The sequence below is a fragment of the Corvus moneduloides genome, chromosome 26 (genome assembly GCF_009650955.1).
Source record: "Corvus moneduloides isolate bCorMon1 chromosome 26, bCorMon1.pri, whole genome shotgun sequence".
Taxonomy (NCBI): domain Eukaryota; kingdom Metazoa; phylum Chordata; class Aves; order Passeriformes; family Corvidae; genus Corvus; species Corvus moneduloides.
In genome coordinates, this window is record NC_045501.1 from 1,932,154 (window position 1) to 1,954,423 (window position 22,270).

At 55.7% G+C, this 22,270-nt stretch overlaps 1 protein-coding gene across 1 annotated transcript; it reads right to left on the reverse strand.

Moving 5' to 3' along the window:
* Positions 1-972: 972 nt before the first annotated feature.
* PIP4K2B (phosphatidylinositol-5-phosphate 4-kinase type 2 beta) lies at positions 973-21,731 on the reverse strand. Its single transcript, XM_032134251.1, has 10 exons — positions 21,535-21,731; positions 13,193-13,290; positions 11,890-11,986; positions 8,957-9,109; positions 7,676-7,822; positions 7,338-7,376; positions 6,053-6,166; positions 5,532-5,790; positions 4,069-4,172; positions 973-3,188 (listed from the first exon to the last, which is right to left on the reverse strand). The coding sequence occupies exons 1-10, from the start codon at positions 21,712-21,714 to the stop codon at positions 3,108-3,110; spliced, it is 1,272 nt and encodes a 423-aa protein (XP_031990142.1). The 5' UTR covers positions 21,715-21,731; the 3' UTR covers positions 973-3,107.
* Between the last annotated feature and the right edge of the window lie 539 nt (positions 21,732-22,270).

A 22,270-nucleotide genomic window follows, 5' to 3' on the forward strand; every position in this document is an offset into this window, starting at 1 on the left:
TAAATCCACACCAGAAACAGACAACAAACTAGCACGAGCAGTTGTAAAACCAGAATTGAAAGGGCTGGGTTTTCCTTTTTTTGTCTTTTTTTTTAAATACTTGAGTTAAAAAAGTGACCTAAAACAAGATTTAAAAACAAAAAACAAACCTAAAACCAATGAAACGAAAAAGAAAACAAACAGAAAGAAAAAGTCCCTTTTAAAAAAAAAAAATCAAATATTTGTAGCTTCACTTCTTATTCTGGTAAGAAAAAAATACTGTCTGGAAAGAAAAATTAGCATTTTGAACGTAATGCTACTCCTCCAAATGTAAACAATACACCAAAAAATGCTTCTGTTCAACAAAGTTCTGCAGCTGGGTAATACATCATGAAACTGAGAGTGATCCTTTAGTACAGAAATGTGGCACCCGACAGGAGGGGCACAACTGGGGAAGTGCTCAAGGGAAGGATCTTTGTGGGGCTCCCCTGATCAGCTGAGCCAGAAAGAGCCAATTTTGGGGCTGGAGTAAGAAAAATATTCACTGCTCTCCTCAAGCCCTTTTTGTCACAACTTCTGTAAGGATTTCTGCAGGAATTCCCTGGATTTTGAGCCGATTCCTCGTTCATTATTACAGAATTCAGCAAAGGAGATTTTTTTAAGCTTCATTCCCCTTTCTCTGCCTTTGCTGTGTGGTGTCTGCACTTCACCCACACCTCCTCCTCTCTTCCTCCCCCCCTGCTTTTCCTCCTCTTTATTTATTTATTTTTCAAACAGATGGTTTCAAGATAAAACAACCTCCAAGCTACTTTCCCCAAAAGGAGAAGGGCAAACTTACCAGGCCAAAGTTGCAGATTCAATGCAGATGATTATTTAAGGAATAAAAAGGGATTGGTGTTTAATTCCTAATTGGCAGTAAACTTAAGTGCTTATTAAGAGCAAAGCAACCAATGTAATGCCCACAAAACGAAGCTGATGATGCCCTCCAAGTCCTCAAGTCCTCCCTGGTTTTTTATTTTTTGTTTTAAAGTTGTTTTTTTAGCTGCATTTGGGTTGTGGCTTTTGCAGCTCCACACTTTAAGACACGAGAGCCTCCAGCCTTCCCACACCACAGGGGCAGCAGAAATTTGTCCCAGGCCAAAGGCAATGACCAAAACTGCTCATATCCCATCAGGAGCCCTAATTTTTCATTTCTCCAAGACTCTATTTACAGTGAACTCGCAGGGGCTTCAATTTTAGCCCCTCCCAAGGTGAGACCTGTGGGGGATTCACGTCACGAATGGGAAATGGGGGAGAGGAAATTAAAAAAACCAAACCCAAACCCCAAGCCCACATTCAGAATCCAGCCCAGAGCCAGAGTTAAGTTCAGGGAAGTTACCAGGATGTGATGAGCACCAGTTACCTCTCAAAAGGACCAAAATTCCACACAGCAAACTGTTACAGCACAGGACAGACATTCCCAACAGCTTATTCCCAAAACAAAGGCATATGTGAAAAACAGTTCCAAGGCAGATAAGCAACACGTTTCAACTGCAAGAGGTTTGTTCAAAACTCTAAATCCTGCTTAAAAAGAGAAAGGAAATTAAAAAAAAAAACAAACCCAAAAAACCAAAAAAAACCCAACGAAAACTCCCCAAAACAAAGAACCAGCAAGGTCTGTAACTTTGTGCAGCAGAGCTAACAAAACCCAAAGCGAGTCTGCCAAGCTTGGGAAATGGTTACGAGCGTTCTGGAGACAAAACAGGACCATTGCAGTCACTCCAATCAGTCCCAAATCCTTCAGGGGGCTGCCAAATAAACCTGGTGCAAGAGTTCAACCATTTCCACTCCTTGAGCGTCGCTCCGGAGAGGGGTTTGGAGCAGAGGAGGGTGGCAGCACCCCCAGCTCGAGTCCTGAGTCCTCTGGAGCAGTGGGGCTGCCCCAGGCCCGGCTCCCAGCACTCCCCACTGGCAGCGAGTCCAATTCCTTCGTGTGCAAGTCACATTTTTTTCAAAATAAAACCCAAAAAAAAAAAAAAAAAAAACCAACCCAAGCAACCCAGGAACCTCTGTCAGGACACAGATTCAAGTACCTGTTGCAGATGGGGTGGGGAAGGAAGACTGAACAATTAATTAGCTAATTAACACTGGCAGGACTGTGATGGTGACCTCAGAGATGCAGCCATTCCTGACTGAGGTGAAAATCTTATCCCGGATCTACAGGTACCAAAATTGCCTTTTTTTTTTTAAATGGTTGGGTTTTTTTTTTTCCTCTTTTTAGGAAATCTTCCGAGTTGGCCAATTGAAAAGCAAGCCCAGGTCCAAGCACATCGTTAGCTGAGGTTGGTCAATGCCTCTCTCACTTCTCACACTGGTTGTTTTCAGGTTTGAGGAGTTACACCTCTTTTTTTTCCGAGATCATCTTTGGTAGATGTTCATTTCCCCTCGTCTTTCTTGTAAATCAAGTGCAGTTACAAAAAAAAAAAAAAAAGGTTTTTGTCGATTTTTTTTTCTTTTTTTTTCTCTTTTTTTTTTTTGTTACTTAAATTAACCAAAAAATATAAAGTGTCCCAGTTTGAATTTACCTAAAGTTCAGCGACTCCTCCTTTTATCAGAGTTCTATTTGCCATCCTTGAAATGCTGAGCTATTTTCCTTCCAATTCCTACCGAGAAATAAAAGGGGTCGTATGGCTGCTAAACAGTCCAATAAAACAACAACAACACCAACACAAAACAAGGAGTGGTTTGTGGAATCAGGCACTGCTTCAACCGTGACCTAGAGCCACCCCTCGGATGCGGTGCCAGCGTCGCAATCCCTCCGGGATCCTCTGCATCCAGAGAGGAGGAAACGTCACTACAAAGAGCAGTGCTGAAACAATGCACTTGGCTCGTTTGAAAAAGCCCTCAAATCTTTAGATCTGGGCACTTCTGTAACATAAAACCCCCACTTTTCCACCTGGGTCAAGCGGGCTGTTGGGAGGGTGCACCCTAAGGATGAGTTTTGTCCGGAGTGCCACGGTGCCACACGCTCCCCTCGCACGCTCACACGCACTCCCACACACACCCCACATGCTGCTACAGTGTCTGTTCAGTGTCACAGGCTGGAGGAGCCCCTCTGCTCGTGGTTCCTGGCTGCAGGCTGAGCACGACTATGTCAGGATGTTGGAGATGAATTCGTTGAAGCGCTTCGAGTACTGCTCGGGGTTCACGGTGGAGATCTCAGCCCCGGCCTGCAGGGGAGACACAGGGGTCAGGGGGGGTAGGGAGGGGTCAGGGCAGCACAGCCCCTGTCTGCTGGGGAGGATCTGTGGGTGAGGGAAAATCCAGCAGGTCTGGAGAGATCCCCAAGGGAAATGATTTTAGCGCCGGCTGCGTGTCCAGAGTCAAGGTATTGGGTTTGTTCCTTTGTGGTTTACAGATTTAGGAGCATCAGGAACTCCTGGAGACAAGTCAGGGAGGGTTAGGCTGGATATCAGGAAAAGGTTTTCCACCCAGAGGGTGTCTGAGCACTGGAACAGCTCCCCAGGGAATGGTCCCGGCCCCAAGGCTGCCACAAAGTTCAAGGAATGTGTGGACAGCACTCCCAGGGATGCACAGGGTGGGGTCGCTGGGATCTGTGCAGGGCCAGGAGTTGCACCCCATGACCCTGATGGGTCCCTTCCACCTCAGCACATCCTGGGATTCCACATGAACCCCCCTGTGCTGGGTGGATGGCTGCACTCAACCTCAGAGGTCCTTTCCAACCGCAGCAATTCCCTGATTCCACGTCTTGCTAAGCTGGGCTTTTGCCAAGCCCTGCTGGGAAGCTCAGGGAGGCTGCCAGGGCACAGGAGTGGCCCCAGGGAAGGGCTGCGTGCCACCCAGTCCGTTCCTGCTCTGTCAGGTGCCTCCAGCACCTCCCAAATGGGGATGGAAATACAAATTATCCCAAGCAACCAGAGGGAAAACCTTTCTGGGACAGCCTGAGGAGACACTGAGCCAAGTGCTGAGCACAGGCACTGGAGAATTCCCACCCTGGCAGGGAAATCAGCGCCAGGAGACATCACAAGCCCCCCCGGAGATGCTGCAGAGCAGAAGCCCCAGCACCCAGCCCCCCTGGGCCAGGCTCACCCCGTGTTTCACTGTTTTGGCAGCGTGTGCAGCTTTCTTCTTGGTGTCATAGGGCGTGAGGATGTCTATGATGGCCATGAAATAAACTTCCTTCCTGGGGGCACCTGCGAGGCAAGAGAGGGGCTCAGACCCCCTGGGCACGCCCAGAAACACCCCTGGGCATCCCCAGCTGCATCCCCCGCCCCAGAAACACCAGGCAGGGCTGGTTTGGGGTAACTCAGACAGGAAGCAAAGGCAGCTGGAGGCTGCAGAAGGGCGAAGATGACTGGAGCAGCACACCAGAGGCTCTCTGAACGTGCCACCCCTGTCCAAGCATCACTTGTCCCCCGCTCCAGCCACCACCAGGGAGTGCCCAGCAAAGCAGAGGCGCTGGGCAGGGACAGCCCTCACGCTCTGCTGAGCCCGGGACACCTTCCCTGCCCTCCATCCTTCCTCCACAGCTCCCCACACCTCCCCTGCCCTCCATCCTTCCTCCACAGCTCCCCACACCTCCCCTGACCTCCATCCTTCCTCCACAGCTCCCCACACCTCCCCTGACCTCCATCCTTCCTCCACAGCTCCCCACACCTTCCCTGCCCTCCATCCTTCCTCCACAGCTCCCCACACCTCCCCTGACCTCCATCCTTCCTCCACAGCTCCCCACACCTCCCCTGCCCTCCATCCTTCCTCCACAGCTCCCCACACCTCCCCTGACCTCCATCCTTCCTCCAGACCTGCCCCACACCTCCCCTGACCTCCATCCTTCCTCCACAGGTCCCCACACCTCCCCTGACCTCCATCCTTCCTCCACAGCTCCCCACACCTTCCCTGCCCTCCATCCTTCCTCCACAGCTCCCCACACCTCCCCTGACCTCCATCCTTCCTCCACAGCTCCCCACACCTCTCCTGACCTCCATCCTTCCTCCACAGCTCCCCACACCTCTCCTGACCTCCATCCTTCCTCCACAGCTCCCCACACCTCCCCTGCCCTCGATCCTTCCTCCAGAGCTCCCCCACACCTCCCCTGCCCTCCACAGCTCTTCCTCAGCTCCCCACACCTCTCCTGCCCTCCATCCTTCCTCCAGAGCTCCCCCATACCTCCCCTGACCTCCACAGCTCCCCACACCTTCCCTGCCCTCCACAGCTCCCCACACCTTCCCTGCCCTCCATCCTTCCTCCAGAGCTACCCCACACCTCCCCTGACCTCCACAGCTCCCCCAGAGCTTCCCTACACCTCCCTTGCCCTCCATCCTTCCTCCACAGCTCTTCCTCAGCTCCCCTGCCCCCCACAGCTCCCCACACCTTCCCTGCCCTCCACAGCTCTCCCACAGCTCCCCTACACCTCCCCTGCCTTCCACTGCTCCTCCAGAGCTCCCCCACACCTCCCCTGCCATCCACAGCTCCCCACACCTCCCCTGCCCTCCATCCTTCCTCCACAGCTCCTCCACACCCTCCACACCTCCCCCCAGCTGCCCCCCACTCACTTTCGTGGCTTTTCATGGCGTACACATCCACGGAGGGGTCGAACTCCCCGGGCCCAAAGAACCGGGGGTAGTTGAGGAGGTTTCCGGGGCTGTCGGGGGGGGTCCCATAGGAGGAGATGGGGTTCCCCCCCAGGCCGTCGTTCTCACACTCTTCATCCTCTGCCCGGTCCTCCACTTCCATCTCCTCCTGCTCCGCCCGGTCCACGTCGTGGATGCCCACCAGCAGGCTGTAATCCATGATCTTCAGCTGGGCTAAAAACTGGGAGAAAGGCAGCAGTGAGAAGAGCGGCGCCCGCGCGGGATCGGCAGCGCTCAGGCCCTAACCCTGCCTCCCTAAGAAGGGCTGGAGCGAGAGCTAAACCCTCGTGAGACTCCAGAGAATCTACACAGGCCCAGTGCCCTCAGCAGGACCCTGACTGATCCAGGAAGGAGTCGGTTTTGCAGTCACTGCTGCAGCCCCAGAGCCAGCAGTGAGGATGCGGTGACGGGAGACAGAGCAGAGCTGTCCCCCAGGAAACTACCTCCACGTCCCGCTTCAGCTTTTCAAGGAAGTTCTTTTTACTCTCTTCTCCAACATGCAGCTTCTGACCCTCATTCAAGAAGTCGTTGTCCTTGAACGTTGGGAGATCCTTGGCCTGCAACAAAAAGCCTGAGGTCAAATCCCCCAGCCTGCTCGCAGGGGAGGGCTGGCACACGGAGCCGGCAGCAGCTGGGTGTGGATGGAACAGCCTCTGGTCACTCTGGGCTCTTTGGCTGCCCAAAGTCCACTGAGGATGGAAATGGCATCAGGCAGAGCACAAGAAGTGTCAGGGAATCCATGGGTTCAGCTGGACCTACAGGGAAGCTCGAGGGAGTCGTGGAGCAAGTGAGTTTTAGAACTGCCAGGCTGAGAGCTGCTCCAAGCAGCTGCCAGAATTGAAAAGAAATGAATTTTCTTGGCTTGTGACTGCAGGGGGAAAGGGGTGAAAAAAAAAAATCTCTCCCCTAAAGATTTGAGGAAAAAATGAACCCCACTGATCTTTGAGGAATCTGCTTGCAGCAGGCCCTGAGGATTTCTGGGGATGTGGAAGAATTCCCAGTTGTGCCTCTGGGAATTCAATTATTTAGAGCAACACAGGAGCGGGTGGTGGCTTTGTGATCCCACATGAACAGTCCAACTGCACGAGCCAGGGAACTGTGGGACCTTGGGGCTGGTGATGCCAGAGGATTTGGGGCAGATGGGAGCTCCCTGGCTCCTGGCTGAGATCTCCTTTCAGGGCAGGCTGGAGTAGACTCCAAACCTGAAAATCCTCCGTGCAAAACATGCAACACCACGAGCCACTGCTGTGACCTCCACAGGAATTTCAAGGCAGCATCACAGAAGTTCTGCAGGGGAAGGAGGCTGAGTCCTAAATCCCCCCCACTGGCACCAGAAGCCAGGTTTAGGAACATGCCAAGGATCTGAGAGGAGCTGCTCCAGTTTAGAGAAGCTTCTGTTGGCAAATCTCCCTCTGGCCTGCCTCAGGGTGGTACTCAGGGGGTGCTGTGAGGAAACCCTTCCATAGGGACAGCCCTGCTCTAATGTGGGGTTTGGGACTGCTGGGATTGTCCCCAGGGAGTGCCCCCTACTCCTGGCAGTGCCACCACAACGGAGCAGGGCAGGCAGAACCAGCTCCTCCTGTTCCAGAGCACAGCCTGAAAGGGGGGACAGGAACAGGGTGAGCTCAGGGCCTGGTAAACACCCCTTTGGAAAAGGGGAGTCAGCTGGATCCCATCTGCTTCCAACCACTGGGAGAAAGCAAAGGCTGGCCAGGGATGGCTCCATACCTTCTCTTTATCACTTGCTTCCCTGGATACTGTTGAGCCCTGATAAAGAAAAAAAGAGAAAATCTCATTAGTGCACTGTGGGGTCATATTCCCAATGCATTCATTGGCACCACTTAAATTTCTCCATGCAGGAAAACAGTGAAAAAGCATTTTTAAAATGAGTGCTCAACCCCTTTTTCATGATCTCCTGGGATGGGGGAATGGACCAACACTGAAGCTCCATCCACAGCCCCCCAAAAGCTGATCCCCTGAGCAAAACCCAAAGGCCACCAAGGAGGGGTTCCCAGAAGTGACTCCCACCGTTCTGGAGGAGCTCCCAGCCTCCCCCAGGGCCTCACCTTCAGGTCATACTTCCTGTGCACGGTCAGCCTGTGGCTGAACACGTTCCTGGTGACCACCATGTAGGTCTCCACGCCGTCCACGGTGAGCCGGTACATGCCCAGGAACTGGGGCAGGAGGGTGTTCCCGTGGCACTCCACGATGAACTGCAGGGAGCAGGGAAGGGAGGGCAGGGAAAGAGCTCGGTCACACAAACCCCATCCCTGACAGGCCACGAGACACTGCAGCAAAGCCACCTGACACCAGTGTGAAAGGAAAGGAGGATTGCAACAGCTCTGGGGTCTCAGGAAAGGAGCGAGAATGGTGGGAACCTTCCAGCCCTGAGCTGGGACACAGCACCCCATTCCCTGATCCAGGGAGTGCCACCCTGCCCCTGGCAGGGGGTGGAGCTGGGTGATCTCCAAGGTTCCTCCAGCCCAGTCCTGGCATTCTGTCACTGTGTGTGTGTGCCCAGCCAGCTGTGACAGGCCAGCTGTGCACTGGCACTGCCCAATCCTGGCATTCTGTCACTGTGTGTGCGTGCCCAGCCAGCTGTGCAATGGCACTGCCCAATCCTGGCATTCTGTCACTCTGTGTGCGTGCCCAGCCAGCTGTGCACTGGCACTGCCCAATCCTGGCATTCTGTCACTGTGTGTGTGTGCCCAGCCAGCTGTGACAGGCCAGCTGTGCACTGGCACTGCCCAATCCTGGCATTCTGTCACTCTGTGTGCGTGCCCAGCCAGCTGTGCACTGGCACTGCCCAATCCTGGCATTCTGTCACTCTGTGTGCGTGCCCAGCCAGCTGTGCAATGGCACTGCCCAATCCTGGCATTCTGTCACTCTGTGTGCGTGCCCAGCCAGCTGTGCACTGGCACTGCCCAACTTCACTTCTCGTGGTGACCTCAGTGTGCCTGGAACTCAGGGCCTGTTAAACACCCACTGCTCCATACCCCTGCAGAGCAAATGGGCTGGCAGAAAACGTGGACCAGAACATTTCCAGCTGTTCCATTTGGCCCCTCCCTTGCCTGCTCCTCCCCAGCCCCTCTGGAAAGTCTGATGCAATGAATTAGGAGCTCTCAGGTACCAGGCATCCCAAACTGATCAATGCAAGGGCCACGGCGAGCTGGGAAGGGGCTCAGCACCACAAACACACAGCTGCTGGGTTATATTTGTCCCTCAGACCCTAAGGAACTGCTTTTTCCCTCAAAACCTCCGTGCAAGCTCTGCCAGCTGCGAATCCAAGCTCCAGACCCCCAGCAAATCCCAAGGTGTGCACGAGGGGGGCTCCAGACTCACCGTACCTGGTGGTACTTCTTGAGGATGTTGTGCATCTCTGCCACGTCCTCGCTGGACACGGCCTTGATGACGAACCTCCTGTCGTAGGTGGTGAGGAAGCGGGCACCGCAGCGGCCCTGGCTGTCGCTGTTCACCGGGGCACTGCGTGTCACCGAGTTCTGGGGGACAGACACAGCGTGGAGAGGGGCTGGCAGGAGCTGCCACCTCCCTGAGCAGCCCTGGCAAGCAGGACCAGCTCCCCAGGACACCCAGAGCACCCACTCTGCCCATCCCTGAGCAGCCCTGGCAAGCAGGACCAGCTCCTCAGGACACCCAGAGCACCCACTCTGCCCATCCCTGAGCAGCCCTGGCAAGCAGGACCAGCTCCTCAGGACACCCAGAGCACCCACTCTGCCCATCCCTGAGCAGCCCTGGCAAGCAGGACCAGCTCCTCAGGACACCCAGAGCACCCACTCTGCCCATCCCTGAGCAGCCCTGGCAAGCAGGACCAGCTCCTCAGGACACCCAGAGCACCCACTCTGCCCATCCCTGAGCAGCTCTGGGAAGCAGGACCAGCTCCCCAGGACACCCAGAGCACCCACTCTGCCCATCCCTGAGCAGCCCTGGGAAGCAAGGCCAGCTCCTCAGGACAAGCTCAGAGCACCCACTCTGCCTGTGAACACCAAGTTTGGCACTGCTGAGGGTAAAACTCAATTGTTTAAAAATCTGGATGTGGTTTTAGGGCTTCCACCTGGCCCTGGCAGGTTTTACTCCAACACCTGGAGGGTGTTTCTGGAAAGTATTTTTTACTAAAGGGTTTTTAAGGATGTGGGATACACAGGCCAAGAGGTCTCAGCATTTCCTCCCAGGGATTTCAGAATAGCCAGGATATTTCTAAGGTTTAAGGAAAACCAGAACAAAACAACTGGAATGGCCTGTTGGCTCTTCCATCAAAGAGCAGTTTAGTCTGGCCAAAGTCTCAGTGTTTGGGAATTCTTCACAGGCCATCCTCCACCAAAAGCCACCCTCAGGCTCCACTCTTCCTACCCCTGGACGTCCAAGATGAGTATAAATAGCTTGGTTGTGCTTCTGACAACCAGCAGCATCTGCCTTTAGATCCCTGTCTCCACCCTTAGCAACCAGACAGTGCAGCAGGGCTGGAAAATCCCAGGAAAACTGCAGAGCAGGGATCAATTCCCTGAGCCACAGCACGAGCTCTTTGTTCTGCTGCCTCTCCCCAGGTAGCTGGGCTTGCTGCGAGCTCCTCCCTCAGTCACAGGCACTGCTCCTCACACCTCAGGCCGAGCTGTCACCTGTCTGTCCCCTCCACCTCCCAGCTCCTGCCCAGAAGTCACCTTATCAACCAACAACCTCTCACCAGCTGCTCCTTATCACAGATGGGGAGGGCTCTGAAACACAGCAGCACCAACACCTGCACAGGGATCTCCTAGCACTGTGTTTTCCAACATCTCAGGGCTGGACATTGTGTTTCAGGCTGGATTATTTATTTTTTTTTTTAGGTGACAGTGGCACTGCTGTGTCCTCCTCCCTCAGCTCTGGCAGCAGAGGGAGTCTGCAGCAGAGCCTGCTCTGAGAGAGAGAGAGATTTACCACGTCATGCTGCAAGTGAGCCGAGAGGTTTCCTTTCAGAACGAAGCATTTAAAGCTTTTAAAACTTTAATGAAGCAGGGGAAAAACTCTGCTGCTGCCAACAGCTTTAGAAAGCATCAGGAAAATAAAGGCAAACAGAAAAATCCCCTTTGCTTCTCGCTGACATTTGCAAAGGGGTCTGTGCCAGGCAGTTTAATCAGCCCTCACCTCAAAACCACAGAGCTTTTCTTCTGGAGCTGGGAAGCAGAAATCGTGACCACACGGAGCATTACCAAACTCACAGCCCTTCGGCTGCCTCCGTTCCCTTCCTGTCACTCCCACCTCTCCCACAGTTGGGCTGTTAAATTCAGCGGCCTGGCTCCATTCCCACTCGAGCCATCGCATTTTACCCACCTGAATTTAGCTCAATTCATGTTTTCTGTTCCAGCTGGACACTTTTAAAGCCAAACCAGCCTGAAGCAATCCCTCAGAACAACAGAGGGAGGGTAAATGACAAACCAGGTACTGAGAGCGTGGGTCACACCTGGGGAGGGCGTGATCACAAAGGGGTGTGACAGTGGCACAAAGGGAAGGAATTTGGGATCAGCGGGAACAGCCCCGCTCCCAGCAGCTCTCCCCACCACACTGGGAGCACGTGGAGCGAGCAGGGAGCCTGCAGCACTCCCCCACGTGCCTCTGCAGCCAGAGGATTGCAGGGGATGCCCCTGGCACCGTGCCCAGCGGGTTCAGCTCCCTGACACCCGGCCTGCCCAGGGCCACGCAGCCACCACGGCCTCCCTGGCTCTGCTCTGTGGGATCTCCCAGCAGCTGCTGCCTCTCCTCATCTCCTCGTGCTGTGTGAGGAAGGGCGGTCCTGCTGCAGCAGCCAGAGCTGGGACATCTCCCTCTGCCTGGAGCTGAGCCCAGCAGTGCTAACAACACACCACGGCTCTCCTCTCCAAGAAAATCAGACCCTCTGGCATTAGGGGATGAATCTCAAAGCAGAAGCCACCTTGATGCACCCAATTCAACACCACACGCTTGGCTGAAAGCAGCTGAAATTCATCTGAATCTGGACAAACGTGACAGACCCGTTTTCCCTGCAGATATTCCACGCTGGATCATTGATATCCTCCAGCTCCTGCCTGTCCACAGCCATGTGTGCCCCCTGTTTGATGCCCTGGGAACAGGGAGCATTTTCTCCTCCTATTGCCCAGTGCTTGGCACAGCAAGATCCACTCCACTGCTGGAGTGGAAGCACTCAAACCACGATTATAAACCCAGAAAAGCTGCTGGTAGCAATGTTTGCATCAGGGTTTGTTCTGTCCTAGGAAAGGTGTCAGGAGGGCAGGAAGAGAAGAGAGGATACCTGGTAATCTTGGTCATCGATCCCAAATCTTTCCCGGAGGTTCCGGAACACCAGTGGACAATATTCCTTGAATTTAAAGCGGCTGGGCAGGTTTTCCCTAGGGCAAGGCAGAGAAGAGATTTGTGTGCAGTGATCAGCCTGTGAAATCCAATTCCACGTTGACTCCCACTTCCCTGCCAGGCCCTCAGGACATTCCAGGGCCTCGCTCTCCCCTCGTTAGGGCAGCTCATTTGTTTGGATGCCCACAAAAATCCATCTCTCCACAGAAATTCTGCAGGATGCACACTACCAGGCTGCTTGGATGATTAGTGTGGAGATTGCCTGTCTGCCAGAACAATCCCCTCTGTCACAAGCCCAGATCTGAGGGAATCATCTCTGCCTGTGCCCCTCCTCTGTGGCTTTGTTCCGGCAGTCACGCAGCTGGCCCTGCACACGCTGTCACCACGCTGCAGGAAAAGCTGAAGGGGTGGGCTCCGGGTTCAGATCACATCAGATCAGTAAAAGAAAGGTCACCACACCACAAACCATCCCAGCCAGAGCACCCAGGAGAGCGGGGATCAGCTCCAGCCTGGCTCTGCTGCCCCCGGGCACAGGACAGGGGGACACAGTGACAGCACCCCTGTCACTGAGGGAGGCTGCATCTGCTCCCTCCCACAGCCCTGAGCCTGCCCAGGGGGGAGAAGCAGAGTTTGGCCCTGCTTGGACACAGTGGGAGAATTTGGCAGCTCCTCCTCAATGAGAAATTCACAGCGACACGTGGGGAACTCAGATCTCCGGAGGAGAAGGGGAAGAGCGGATCCCGCACGCTGTACGTGCCAGGGAAGCCAAACTTTCCAATCACACTCCCACTCTGCAAAGCTGATCCCTGTGAAACTTGGGGAAAACAAAGGATTAATCAGGGAGTGCTGCAGCCCTGCACACGCAGAGCCGGGGTGGAGAAGGCAGCTCTGAGCACCAGCCACAACCACGACTCCAAAAGGGCTTCCAAAAATGGATCTTTTGGGAAAAGGAGACAGGGATAACTCCAGAGAGACCCTGTGGGCCAGGGGAACAGCACAGCTGCAGAGCTGCCAGCTGTGAACAGTTTTCATCCCTCCAAGGATGGAAACCAAGCCACCACAGAGCATCTCAGTGACAGACTGACCCCACCACATCTTGTCCAGGGGTGTGGAGCTTGTGTTCAGCCACGCCACGTCCTCCTGGCATTCCAGCTGGGAACAATCCAGAAGGCCTCCCCCAGGCCAGTCTGCCTCACAGCACACAGAGCTCTGCCTACAGAGAGGCAGGGAAGCACCTCACTTACTTGTTGAATAGATGATTGTCCACCTTAATCTTACTGTAGGCTTTAAAGTCATCGGGCATTAGCATGACGGGGACGGGAACATTGCTGAGCTCATTGATCTGCAAGAGAAAGGAGAAGGAGACTCAAACCCCACATCCCACTGGCCTCCAGGGACTGTCAGGGGACTTGCAGGGATGCCAAACACGCCAGGGGCCGGTTTTGGGGCACCATGACCCATCAGACAGAACACTGTGGTGACAGGCCACAGCAGTTCCATGATGTGGTGAATCCTCCCGAGCCAGCCTCTGCTCCTTCCTCCTTTCCCCTTCCACCGACCATCCAAGACACAGCTGAGAGCCCAGACAAACCCACAGGCCAAGAACCAGCAGATTTGATGTTCTAACTAAACCACCTCGTTGAGAAAATGTTCCAATTTCTTAATTATTTCTGCTACAAACCACGATGACCAAAGCCTTCGGTGCAGCCCAGCCCAGCTCCCCAGGGATGCTGTTTCCATGCTCGCTGTCTCCTGTTGCTCCCATCCCACCTTCTCTGGAGGGATGAGTCACTCCACTAGATTGTTTTTGCTCCTTAGTCATGTGTGGCAGCCACAGGAACACGGGGAAGCAGAAGAATGAATGTTCAGCTACTATTGTACAGGCGGGCTCGTGCTGCAGCACCCAGCAGTGGCAGCGTTAATAATAATAATAATAATAATAATAACGAAAATAAAATAATAACAATAAAAATCCACCTCCTGACTGTGTCTGGCTGTCCTGCTCCAGTCACTGGAGTCACTGACAAGGCTGTGCCAGAATCAAGAGCAGGTCAAGAGGTTTCTGAGCTGCCTTTTCTGAGGACAGCCCCGGTGTCATTCCCTCCCAGGGACTCCATGCAGTCCCATCTCACTGAACTCCTGGTAACAGCCTGGATTTAGGAAGCAATTTCACTCCAGCTCCGTTCCCATGACTGCTGTGCCAAGCAGGTAACGCAGAGAGGGAGGCAGACAAGGCTGGCAACAGCGGGGTTTGGCTGTGAGTCAGCTCTGGGGGCTGTCCCCAACACCAAAACCTCCAGCAGGTCAAGTGACTTCCAGCACACTTGGAAAGCTGCTGGGAAACTTCCCTGCTGGCTGGGAGCAGGGGCCGGGCTCAGGAAAGGGATCCAGCTGTGGGATTCCCCTTTCCCTGCATGCAGCAGGACACAAAACTCCGCCCAAACTGCTGCCACATCCCCGCTCAGCTCCGCAGGGGCCACGGGGGTTCAGCCCTGGGGACGTGCCGGGAGCTAATTCCATGAAGCCCGTGTTTATCCCACCCTTTCTCCATCGTTACCACGAAAAACCAGACCAGATTTAACACACGTCAGACTGGGAAGAAAGACACATCCCCAGTGCCAGGAGGGAAGATGGCTATTTTCAGAGACAGCCATCCCACACAACAGATAAACGGGAAGCGAAGCGGCCACGGCTGCTGGAGAGAGCGGAGATGGAGCTCTGCAAAGCCCTGCCCTGCACTCCCCTCACAGCAGCATCCAGCTCTGCCACAAAACCCTCTGGGATGTATGGAAAACACTGCACAGATGAATGAATAAATAATGGCACACATCCCCCACCGGCAGCAATCCCAGCGCGGGGAGAGGCCGACGCTCCCCGCGTTCAGCTGACGGCTCAATCCTGCCCAGAGCAGCTCCCTGAGCCACAGGGGAGGGAAAAGGGAGCAGACTCCAGGTGAGGAAGGGATCTCCCAGCTCGCAGCCACTGCAGGGAGCTGCCATCAGAGTCCCACGCAGAGATTTCCCCCCAGGGCGAGGAGAAAACAACTCATTCTGTACCGAGACAGAGGCGCTGCCTCCAGCCACTAATTATTGCTGCTGTCTACCAGGAGGGGAAGCCCGACAGCACAGCTCCTGCCACACGCCTGCTCCCATCCCAGCCTGCTCCCAGCCCTCTTCCCGGCGTGGGGAAGGCACAAACAAGCCATTATCAGCTCCTTGCCGAGCGGAGGAAGGGTGCTGACGGCTGAGAGGGAACAGCGATTCGGAGGCTGCCTCCTCGCTGGCAGGAATTCAGACACAAGTGCTCCGAGGCGTCTCTGGGTGCCCTGGTTTCTGCCACACCACGAACCTCAAAGCGAGCGTGGCACCTGTTGCGAGGCTCCTGAGTGGCAGAAATGGTGCACCAGGATACCTCGGGCTCGTTTCAGAGGTGCCCCCATTCCTCCCAAGATAAAACAGCCCCCCCCAAAAAATCCCCGCTGTGGAAGCCTTTGTCCCCCTTCCAGCAGAGCTGGATGCTTTGGGATTCCAGCTCTGGAAGAGACACAGACAAGGGAGAGGGTTGTGCTGGGCACCAAGATGTGGATGAGGGCAGGATTTGGCCATTTCTAGTGCCAGCACTGCCCACCTGCCCTCCCCCGAGGCACTGGGCCTCTGCTGCTGACACCAGCGTGGAAGAAAACATGGATTAGTTTAGTTTAGTTTAGTTGCTATGTTGGGATTTTTGTATTTTTTTGTTGTTTAAGCGCCGCGTGCTCCCACAGTACCACCCATGCCTGACACTTTCCCAAGGGAGAGAGGAATGAAAAGCCCCCATACCGCCTTGGGAAAGGGATATCCCAACCCCTCCCTCCTCACAGCACAACCCTCAGCAACCAGTCCCCCTTCCCCAGGATTATCCAGCCGAGCGGAACACGAGGAGCTCCAAAGGAAAGCCGCGGCCAGCAGCACCCATCACCCCTCCAGAGGGATCCTCTCCTCAGGCTTATCCCGGGGGAATCTGAGCAGCCTCCCGAGGGAGCAACGTGACTAACGCCTGGCACATGTTTGCTCTCTCACCTTCTCCCCGGGGAGAGGCGTGGAGTAGGAGATTAAATATAGCAGTGTGTGTCCCGGGGTATTTATGCTCCACGAGGCAAGGTCACAGCAAGGTGCCCGGCAGGGAGGTGCTCAGCAACCCCTGCCTCCCGGGGAGCACATCCCAGGGCTCTGTCTCCCAAAATGAGGCTTCTTCCAGCTGGAGGAAGTACCAGGATCTCTGGGGATGTGGGAGCAGGGAGATGCTGGATGTGGTTCTGGAGGAGGCAGGGACAGAGGGCAGAGGTGCAGCAGCACCACAAGCACACACCTGGGCCCTCACGGGCTGTTTTGGGCATCCCAGCCCCTGCAGGGCACAGCTCCAGCAGGCCGTGCCCGGGGCAGTGCCACAGCTCTGCCACTGAGGCTGCAGAGGTCCCCGAAGGGGGGAAAGAACGAAGTGGGGAAAGAACGGCTCATTTGGAGCCCAGGGAGTGATTGGCCTCCACACCCAGAGCGATGCTGGGTTCCCGGAAGAATTCCAGCTTTTCAGCCCTGATCTGCCCTCGAATCCACGTCACTTTTCAGCCCTGATCTGCCCTCAAATCCACTTCACTTTTCAGCCCTGATCTGCCCTCAAATCCACTTCACTTTTCAGCCCCGATCAGCCCTTTTTTGCCCAGTCCTCTCCTGCCCAGAGTTCTCCATTTCCCCAGCGCAGATACCTGAGAGGGACCAGCCCAGGCTGAGAGCACCACCAAAAAGTGCTTTTTGTCTCTGCCACCTGCGTTTTGCAGAGATAAGGCTCCAGTCCTGCCCCTCCCAGGCCAGACACAGCGGGAGTGGCACTGCCAGAGCCTCCCAAAGGGCTCGGACACACCCCGGGGGCTCTCCGAATTTAAAACCGAGGCACATTTCAGACAAACCCACTGACACCTTCAGCAGGAGCGCTGAGAGGGAGGCGCTTCCCGTTTCTCCGCTGGTTTTGCCACGTCTTGGGAACAAAGGAGCAATTCCCGAGCAGGTCAGGCAGCCCCAGGTGTCCAGAGTGACTCCACAAGGACAGAGGGGAGGCAGCAGATCAAAGCAGCCCCAATCCCAGAGGTGCAGAGGGAAAAGCAGGTGGATGCCAATAAGGATCAGGGCTTGGAGCAAGAGCAGGAGATGAGGAGGGAAAACCTCATCCTCAGGCAGCACAATCCAGAGCTGCAAAAACACCTCCTTCCCCTCTCTCTGTCAAGCTTTTACTTCCTGGTCACTGGAATTCTTCAGCAACACCACTCAGGACTCTGGGTTGATGATTTGTCCTCGCCACCAAAGCCAATTCCTTTTCCAATCAGAGCCACATCAATATTCCGTGTCATTCAGGGACAGCTGTTGGGATGAACGGGCCAGGCATAATTTTGTTTCAAAACCTGACTGTAGCCTCAAAGTGGCAATTAGCATCAGTAAATTGATGGGAAAATGTGATTTGTTTACTAACAAGATCCAGCTGACGGAGTGCGTGAGCCCCCACTCTCCAGGATTCTTTGCGACAGGAATTTGCTCAGGAAAATAAAGATACTTTGTTCCCCTCAAAGCCTTTCAATCAGGCATCTCCAAGCACTTGGTGAGCATTAGTTAAACTTCATTATGCTCCGGGGAAGGAGGTAAAAGACACATGGGAAAATCACTTCAGCGTGGAGACAAACCCACAGCTGCAGCAAAACTTCGCTGCTGCTTAACACACAACAGCAACTGGGTGATGGTTTGAGGAAAAAACCCCGTTTTCCATGAATTAGAGCATGATTAATCAGTATCCATGCTAACAACCCCCCATGAAACGCGAGGGAAGAGGGAGTCTTGTAGCCAAGAATTCCTCTGGGGACACCAGGATGCTTTAAGAGGGGGGAAAAAAGCATCCCCTGGTGACAGCAAACCCACGTCTTCCTGAACAAAGTACTTGGAAAGGACTCCTGGCTGCGTCCCAGGAATCAGGCAGTGCCCCCAGTCCTGGCAGCCTCAGGGTCACTGGGAAGCATCCATCCTCCCAGTCCTCCCACAGGTGGGCAGAGGTGACGCTTCCCTTGATCCAAAAAAAGCTGAGGAATGGGAATGTTCAACAACCAACCCATGGCCACACCAGTCAGCGGCAGAGCATGGAAACGAGCAGGGAAAGGAGCCCCATTCTCCCCGCTGACCCACCCAGGAAAACCCTCTTTTTTCTGCCAGAAAGGAAAAGGGCTCCTGGAATGTGGATTTGAACAGAGCTCCTGGATGAGCAGGTCGGGAGCCAGGGCCTCGGTCATTGCAGGGGCTGGCACGGCTGTGGCCATATGCTGCTCTCTCCAGAGGTCAATTAGAGCCAGAGCTGGGAAGGACAGATCCAGGCTGCTCCCACTGTGCCAGGACCAATTGATGGGATTTGAGTGTTTGATACGTGGCAGATGCTGCTCTGGCTACAATTAACATGGCAACACCAAACCCAAGGCTGCAGAGCGGGGAGCTGCAAATCCCAACGTTGCTGTTTCCCTGGAATACTAACGAGCTGGGCTCTGTGCTGCCTGGCTCTGCTCCTAAAGGGCCTGGGAGATGGCTGCTGCTCCTCCAGCCAGGAACTGGAGCCTCTGGAGCTGCCTCGGGCAGGATCCACGCAGCCAACAGATCTCGCCGTTCCCACAAAAACGGGGTGTTGATGCCTTGCCCCTGTCACCAGCCAGAGCCTCTGGAATCTTTTCCAGCTGAGGACCTGGCACCTGGAGGAGCAGCATCACCCCAGCCCTACAAACACAGATCCGCAGTCACCTCCCCAACCTCCCCGGGATCCCAGTGCCTTCCATCAGCAGCACCTTACAACCGTTTCCATGGTTCCCAGAGCATCACACAACGCTGTGTTCATCTCTTTGGCTGGGAGATAGCTGCTCCCTTCCAGAAGCATCCCAACTTTCCCCATCCCGTGCACATGGATCCTACCCCGGCCATGGAAAACACACCTGGAGCACCAGCCATGGAGCACCACACACGTACCCAGCCCCCAGGAGCTGCAGCTCCTCTCCCAGTGCCATGACAACGGCGAGAGAAGCTTCCCCAGGAACCATCTCCACGTCTGCTGGATTCAGTGCCTGACAGAACACTTGGAAATCAAGGCTGAGCCTCTGTGGCTCCACTCTCACACAAGTTCTCCCCTCCCCTCCATGGTTTTCTGGTCCAAAATTCAGTTGTTTGACTCATACCACCCACATCTGGCCCCGCTCACAGCGGCCCCACCCTGATCCCGATCCCAACCCTGGCTGGGGACCACTGGGACCCGTTCTTTAAACACCCCAAAGTGGTGTTCCAAAAAGCAGCTCCTGTTCTTGGGCTGCTCCTGCTGCCCTCCAGAGCCAGCCCTGCCCCAGCTGCTCGCCAGCCTGTTTAAGGCTCTTGCCAGACTGGGAGACTGGACCCAGGGGGATTTCTTCAGCACGTTGCATAAAATGGTTGTTTGTTTGATTTGTCCATGAAAAAGTTCATCCCAGATCCGAGCCATTCTGACAGGATCTTCCTGGCACAGCCCTGGGCTTGTGCTGAGAGCTGCTTTCCCCTCCTCCCACTGCAAGGATCCCAGGGCAGAAATCCATGGACACAGCCCAGAGCCTCCTCACTCACTCGCCCCTCCTTGTCCAACGCCAAATATTAAACAGCCCCCCAAAAAGATTTCCAACAAAGCTTAAAGGTATTCCCGACATTATTTCCAAACCCATCAGCTGGAGGCACGTGAATTCCAACTCCCACCGAAGCAGGGCACCGAGATCATCTCCCAGCCACAGCCCAGGATGAGCAGCTGCTCGTGGCGAGTCAAGGGAGCCCCCTCAGCTCCCAGCCCTGTCACAGCGGCCACCAAACCCTCGCCCCAACGCAGAGAGGTGGAGGGATTTACTGGGAAATCCTAAACGCCTTCCCAAGGGTCAGGAGGTCACAGCTGAACTTTTCTCACCCCCTTTCCCAGCCCCTCAGGACGCGGGTGCTCCTTTCCTGGCAGCAATTTCTTCCTAATACTCATCCGATATAATCTCATTACCAGCTTAGTGTCAGCCTGCCTTCCTCCCTTTGCCCAAATATCTCACAGCCAAGTGCTCCCAAAGTTACACTGTCCTGATCCAGGGCCTCAAATCCCTGCCAGGCTCCTACTGCCCAGACAGCTACAACAAAGAAAAACACACCAAAAAAAAAAAACCAACCCAAAAAAGGTCAATTTCCAGCAAGCAACACCCGTCCCTGTGAGGCCACGAATGAAATGTGGAAAAATCCCACGATTTCCATTTCTTCAGGGCTGCTAATGGCACCACTGATCAAAGGCTGATTAAACTCATTATCCTGCTTCCTGGGCAAGGCTGGGAGCACTTGGAACATCCTTTGCCTCAAAGACAGCACGATGCTGAACCACATTTGGATGCTTTCACTCCAGCCAGGCAGGCCAGGAATGCAAGGCGGATTTTTTTTTTCCCCTTGTTATTTGTTTTGGAAAAAAAATAAGCCCGAATCCCTTTCACTCTCTAGGAAACATCCACTAATCCACTGGAGAAATAGGTGTGTCTGAGCCTTAAAAGTGGATTAATTGAGGAAGGGATGAGGCTTCTGGGTTCTTTGACCACCAAGAACAGCACCCAGCACCGACATCCAAGAATCAATGCTCGTGCCTGCCGTCACAAACCAGGGAGAAGTTTCCAGAGAAAACACAGGGATGGGTTTTAGGAATTACCAAAGGAGGCGGATCAGAGCTGAGGCACCACTGACATTCCCAAGGGACCCTCTCACAACCTGTTCCCAGAGGAACTGAGGCCAAGAGGACACACATGGCCTGAGTCCCGGAATCAAAGGAGACAAACCTGGGGCCAAACCCCTCATTTTTGGGGGATGGAGATAGGGGACACACCAATGTCCAAGTGAGGCACAGGACTGTCCCCTCGGGGCTGTGACACAGGGAAATCCCTCACTGGGACAGCCACAGCGACTGCCCTGGGTGGAAACCCGGGGGCTGGGACAGGGGACAGGGCTGTGGGTGCCAAATTCGTGTCCTCAGGGCCCCCCCAGTGCCAGAGGGGGGATTGTACCACAGCAACATCACCCGAAAGAGCATCACTCCCCCTGCCCAGTCCTGGGAAAAAGGGTGCTGGAAAAGGCGTCGGGGCTGGGGGTGTGGGGGCACAGGGACGTGTCTGGGAGGGACACCCCAACCTAGGGGGTCCCCAAACTGCCTGGGGAAGGATACCCAGGAGAAAGGGACCACAGAGCCCAGGGAGGGGCTGGGTCAGGGATGCGATGGAGAGGCAGGGAAGGCTGGGATTCAGCGGGGAACAGAGTGCGGGGGGAGAAAGCTGCTGTGGAAAGGAGGGGAACGGCCCAGCCTGAGAGGGAGCGGGGAAGGGTCCGATCTGGGGTGGGGGGCTCGGGCACTCGCTGAGGGGCAGGGCGGGGGCTGAGGGGGACGAGGGGGGATGAGGGGGACGAGGGGGACGAGGCGCCGCTGCCGGGGTGCTGTGAGGGGCCCACTCCCGGCTCTGAGGGGCGGGGGTTTGGGGGGGGGGGGGGGCCGCGCCGCCCGCTCTCACCGTGTGGTTCGCCCCCCACATGAGGACGCTGAGCAGCGGCTCCGAGGCCCGGAATAGCTTCACCTTCTGGCATACGAAGTGTTTCTTCTTGGTCTTGGTCTTGCTGGCGCTGAGGGCCGAGCCCACCGCGGCCACGGCGCCCGCCGCCGTCCCCGCGGCCCCCGCGCAGTTCGCGGCCATGGCGGACCCGACCGACCCCCTCCCCGCGCCCCCCTACCAGCGCCTCCGCATGGTTCCGCCCGGCCCGGCACGCCCCCCCCTCCCGCAGTGGTACCGCCCGGCCCCGGCAGCCCCGGCCCGTTAAGCTTCCCCCTCGCCGTCCCTACCCCCCCACCCCCCCCGCCGCCGCCGCGGTGGTTCGGTCCCTGCCCCCCCCCCCGCCCGCCCCCGCGGTGGTTCGCTCCGCCGCGGCCGGCCGAGCCCGCTCCGGCCCCGCGCCGAGGAGGCGCCAAGATGGCGGCGGGCTGAGGGGGTGGGGAGCGGGAGGTGCCATGTCCCGCCCGAGCGGGGGGAGTCGCGGGCGCTGGCGGCGGGAGAGCTCCGGCTCGGCCTGCGGCAGGAGCGGGTGGAGCCGCGGCACGCATTGGGCTGTGAGAGGGAGCAACGGAGAGGTGTAACAGACGGAGAATGAGACAGAGGGGAAAAAAAGCCTCGTCCCCCTCCTTCTCTTGCCGGAGATGGTCTCGCCCAGTCGGCGTGACGCGCCCGCTAAGGCCACGCCCCGCTGGGAACGGAC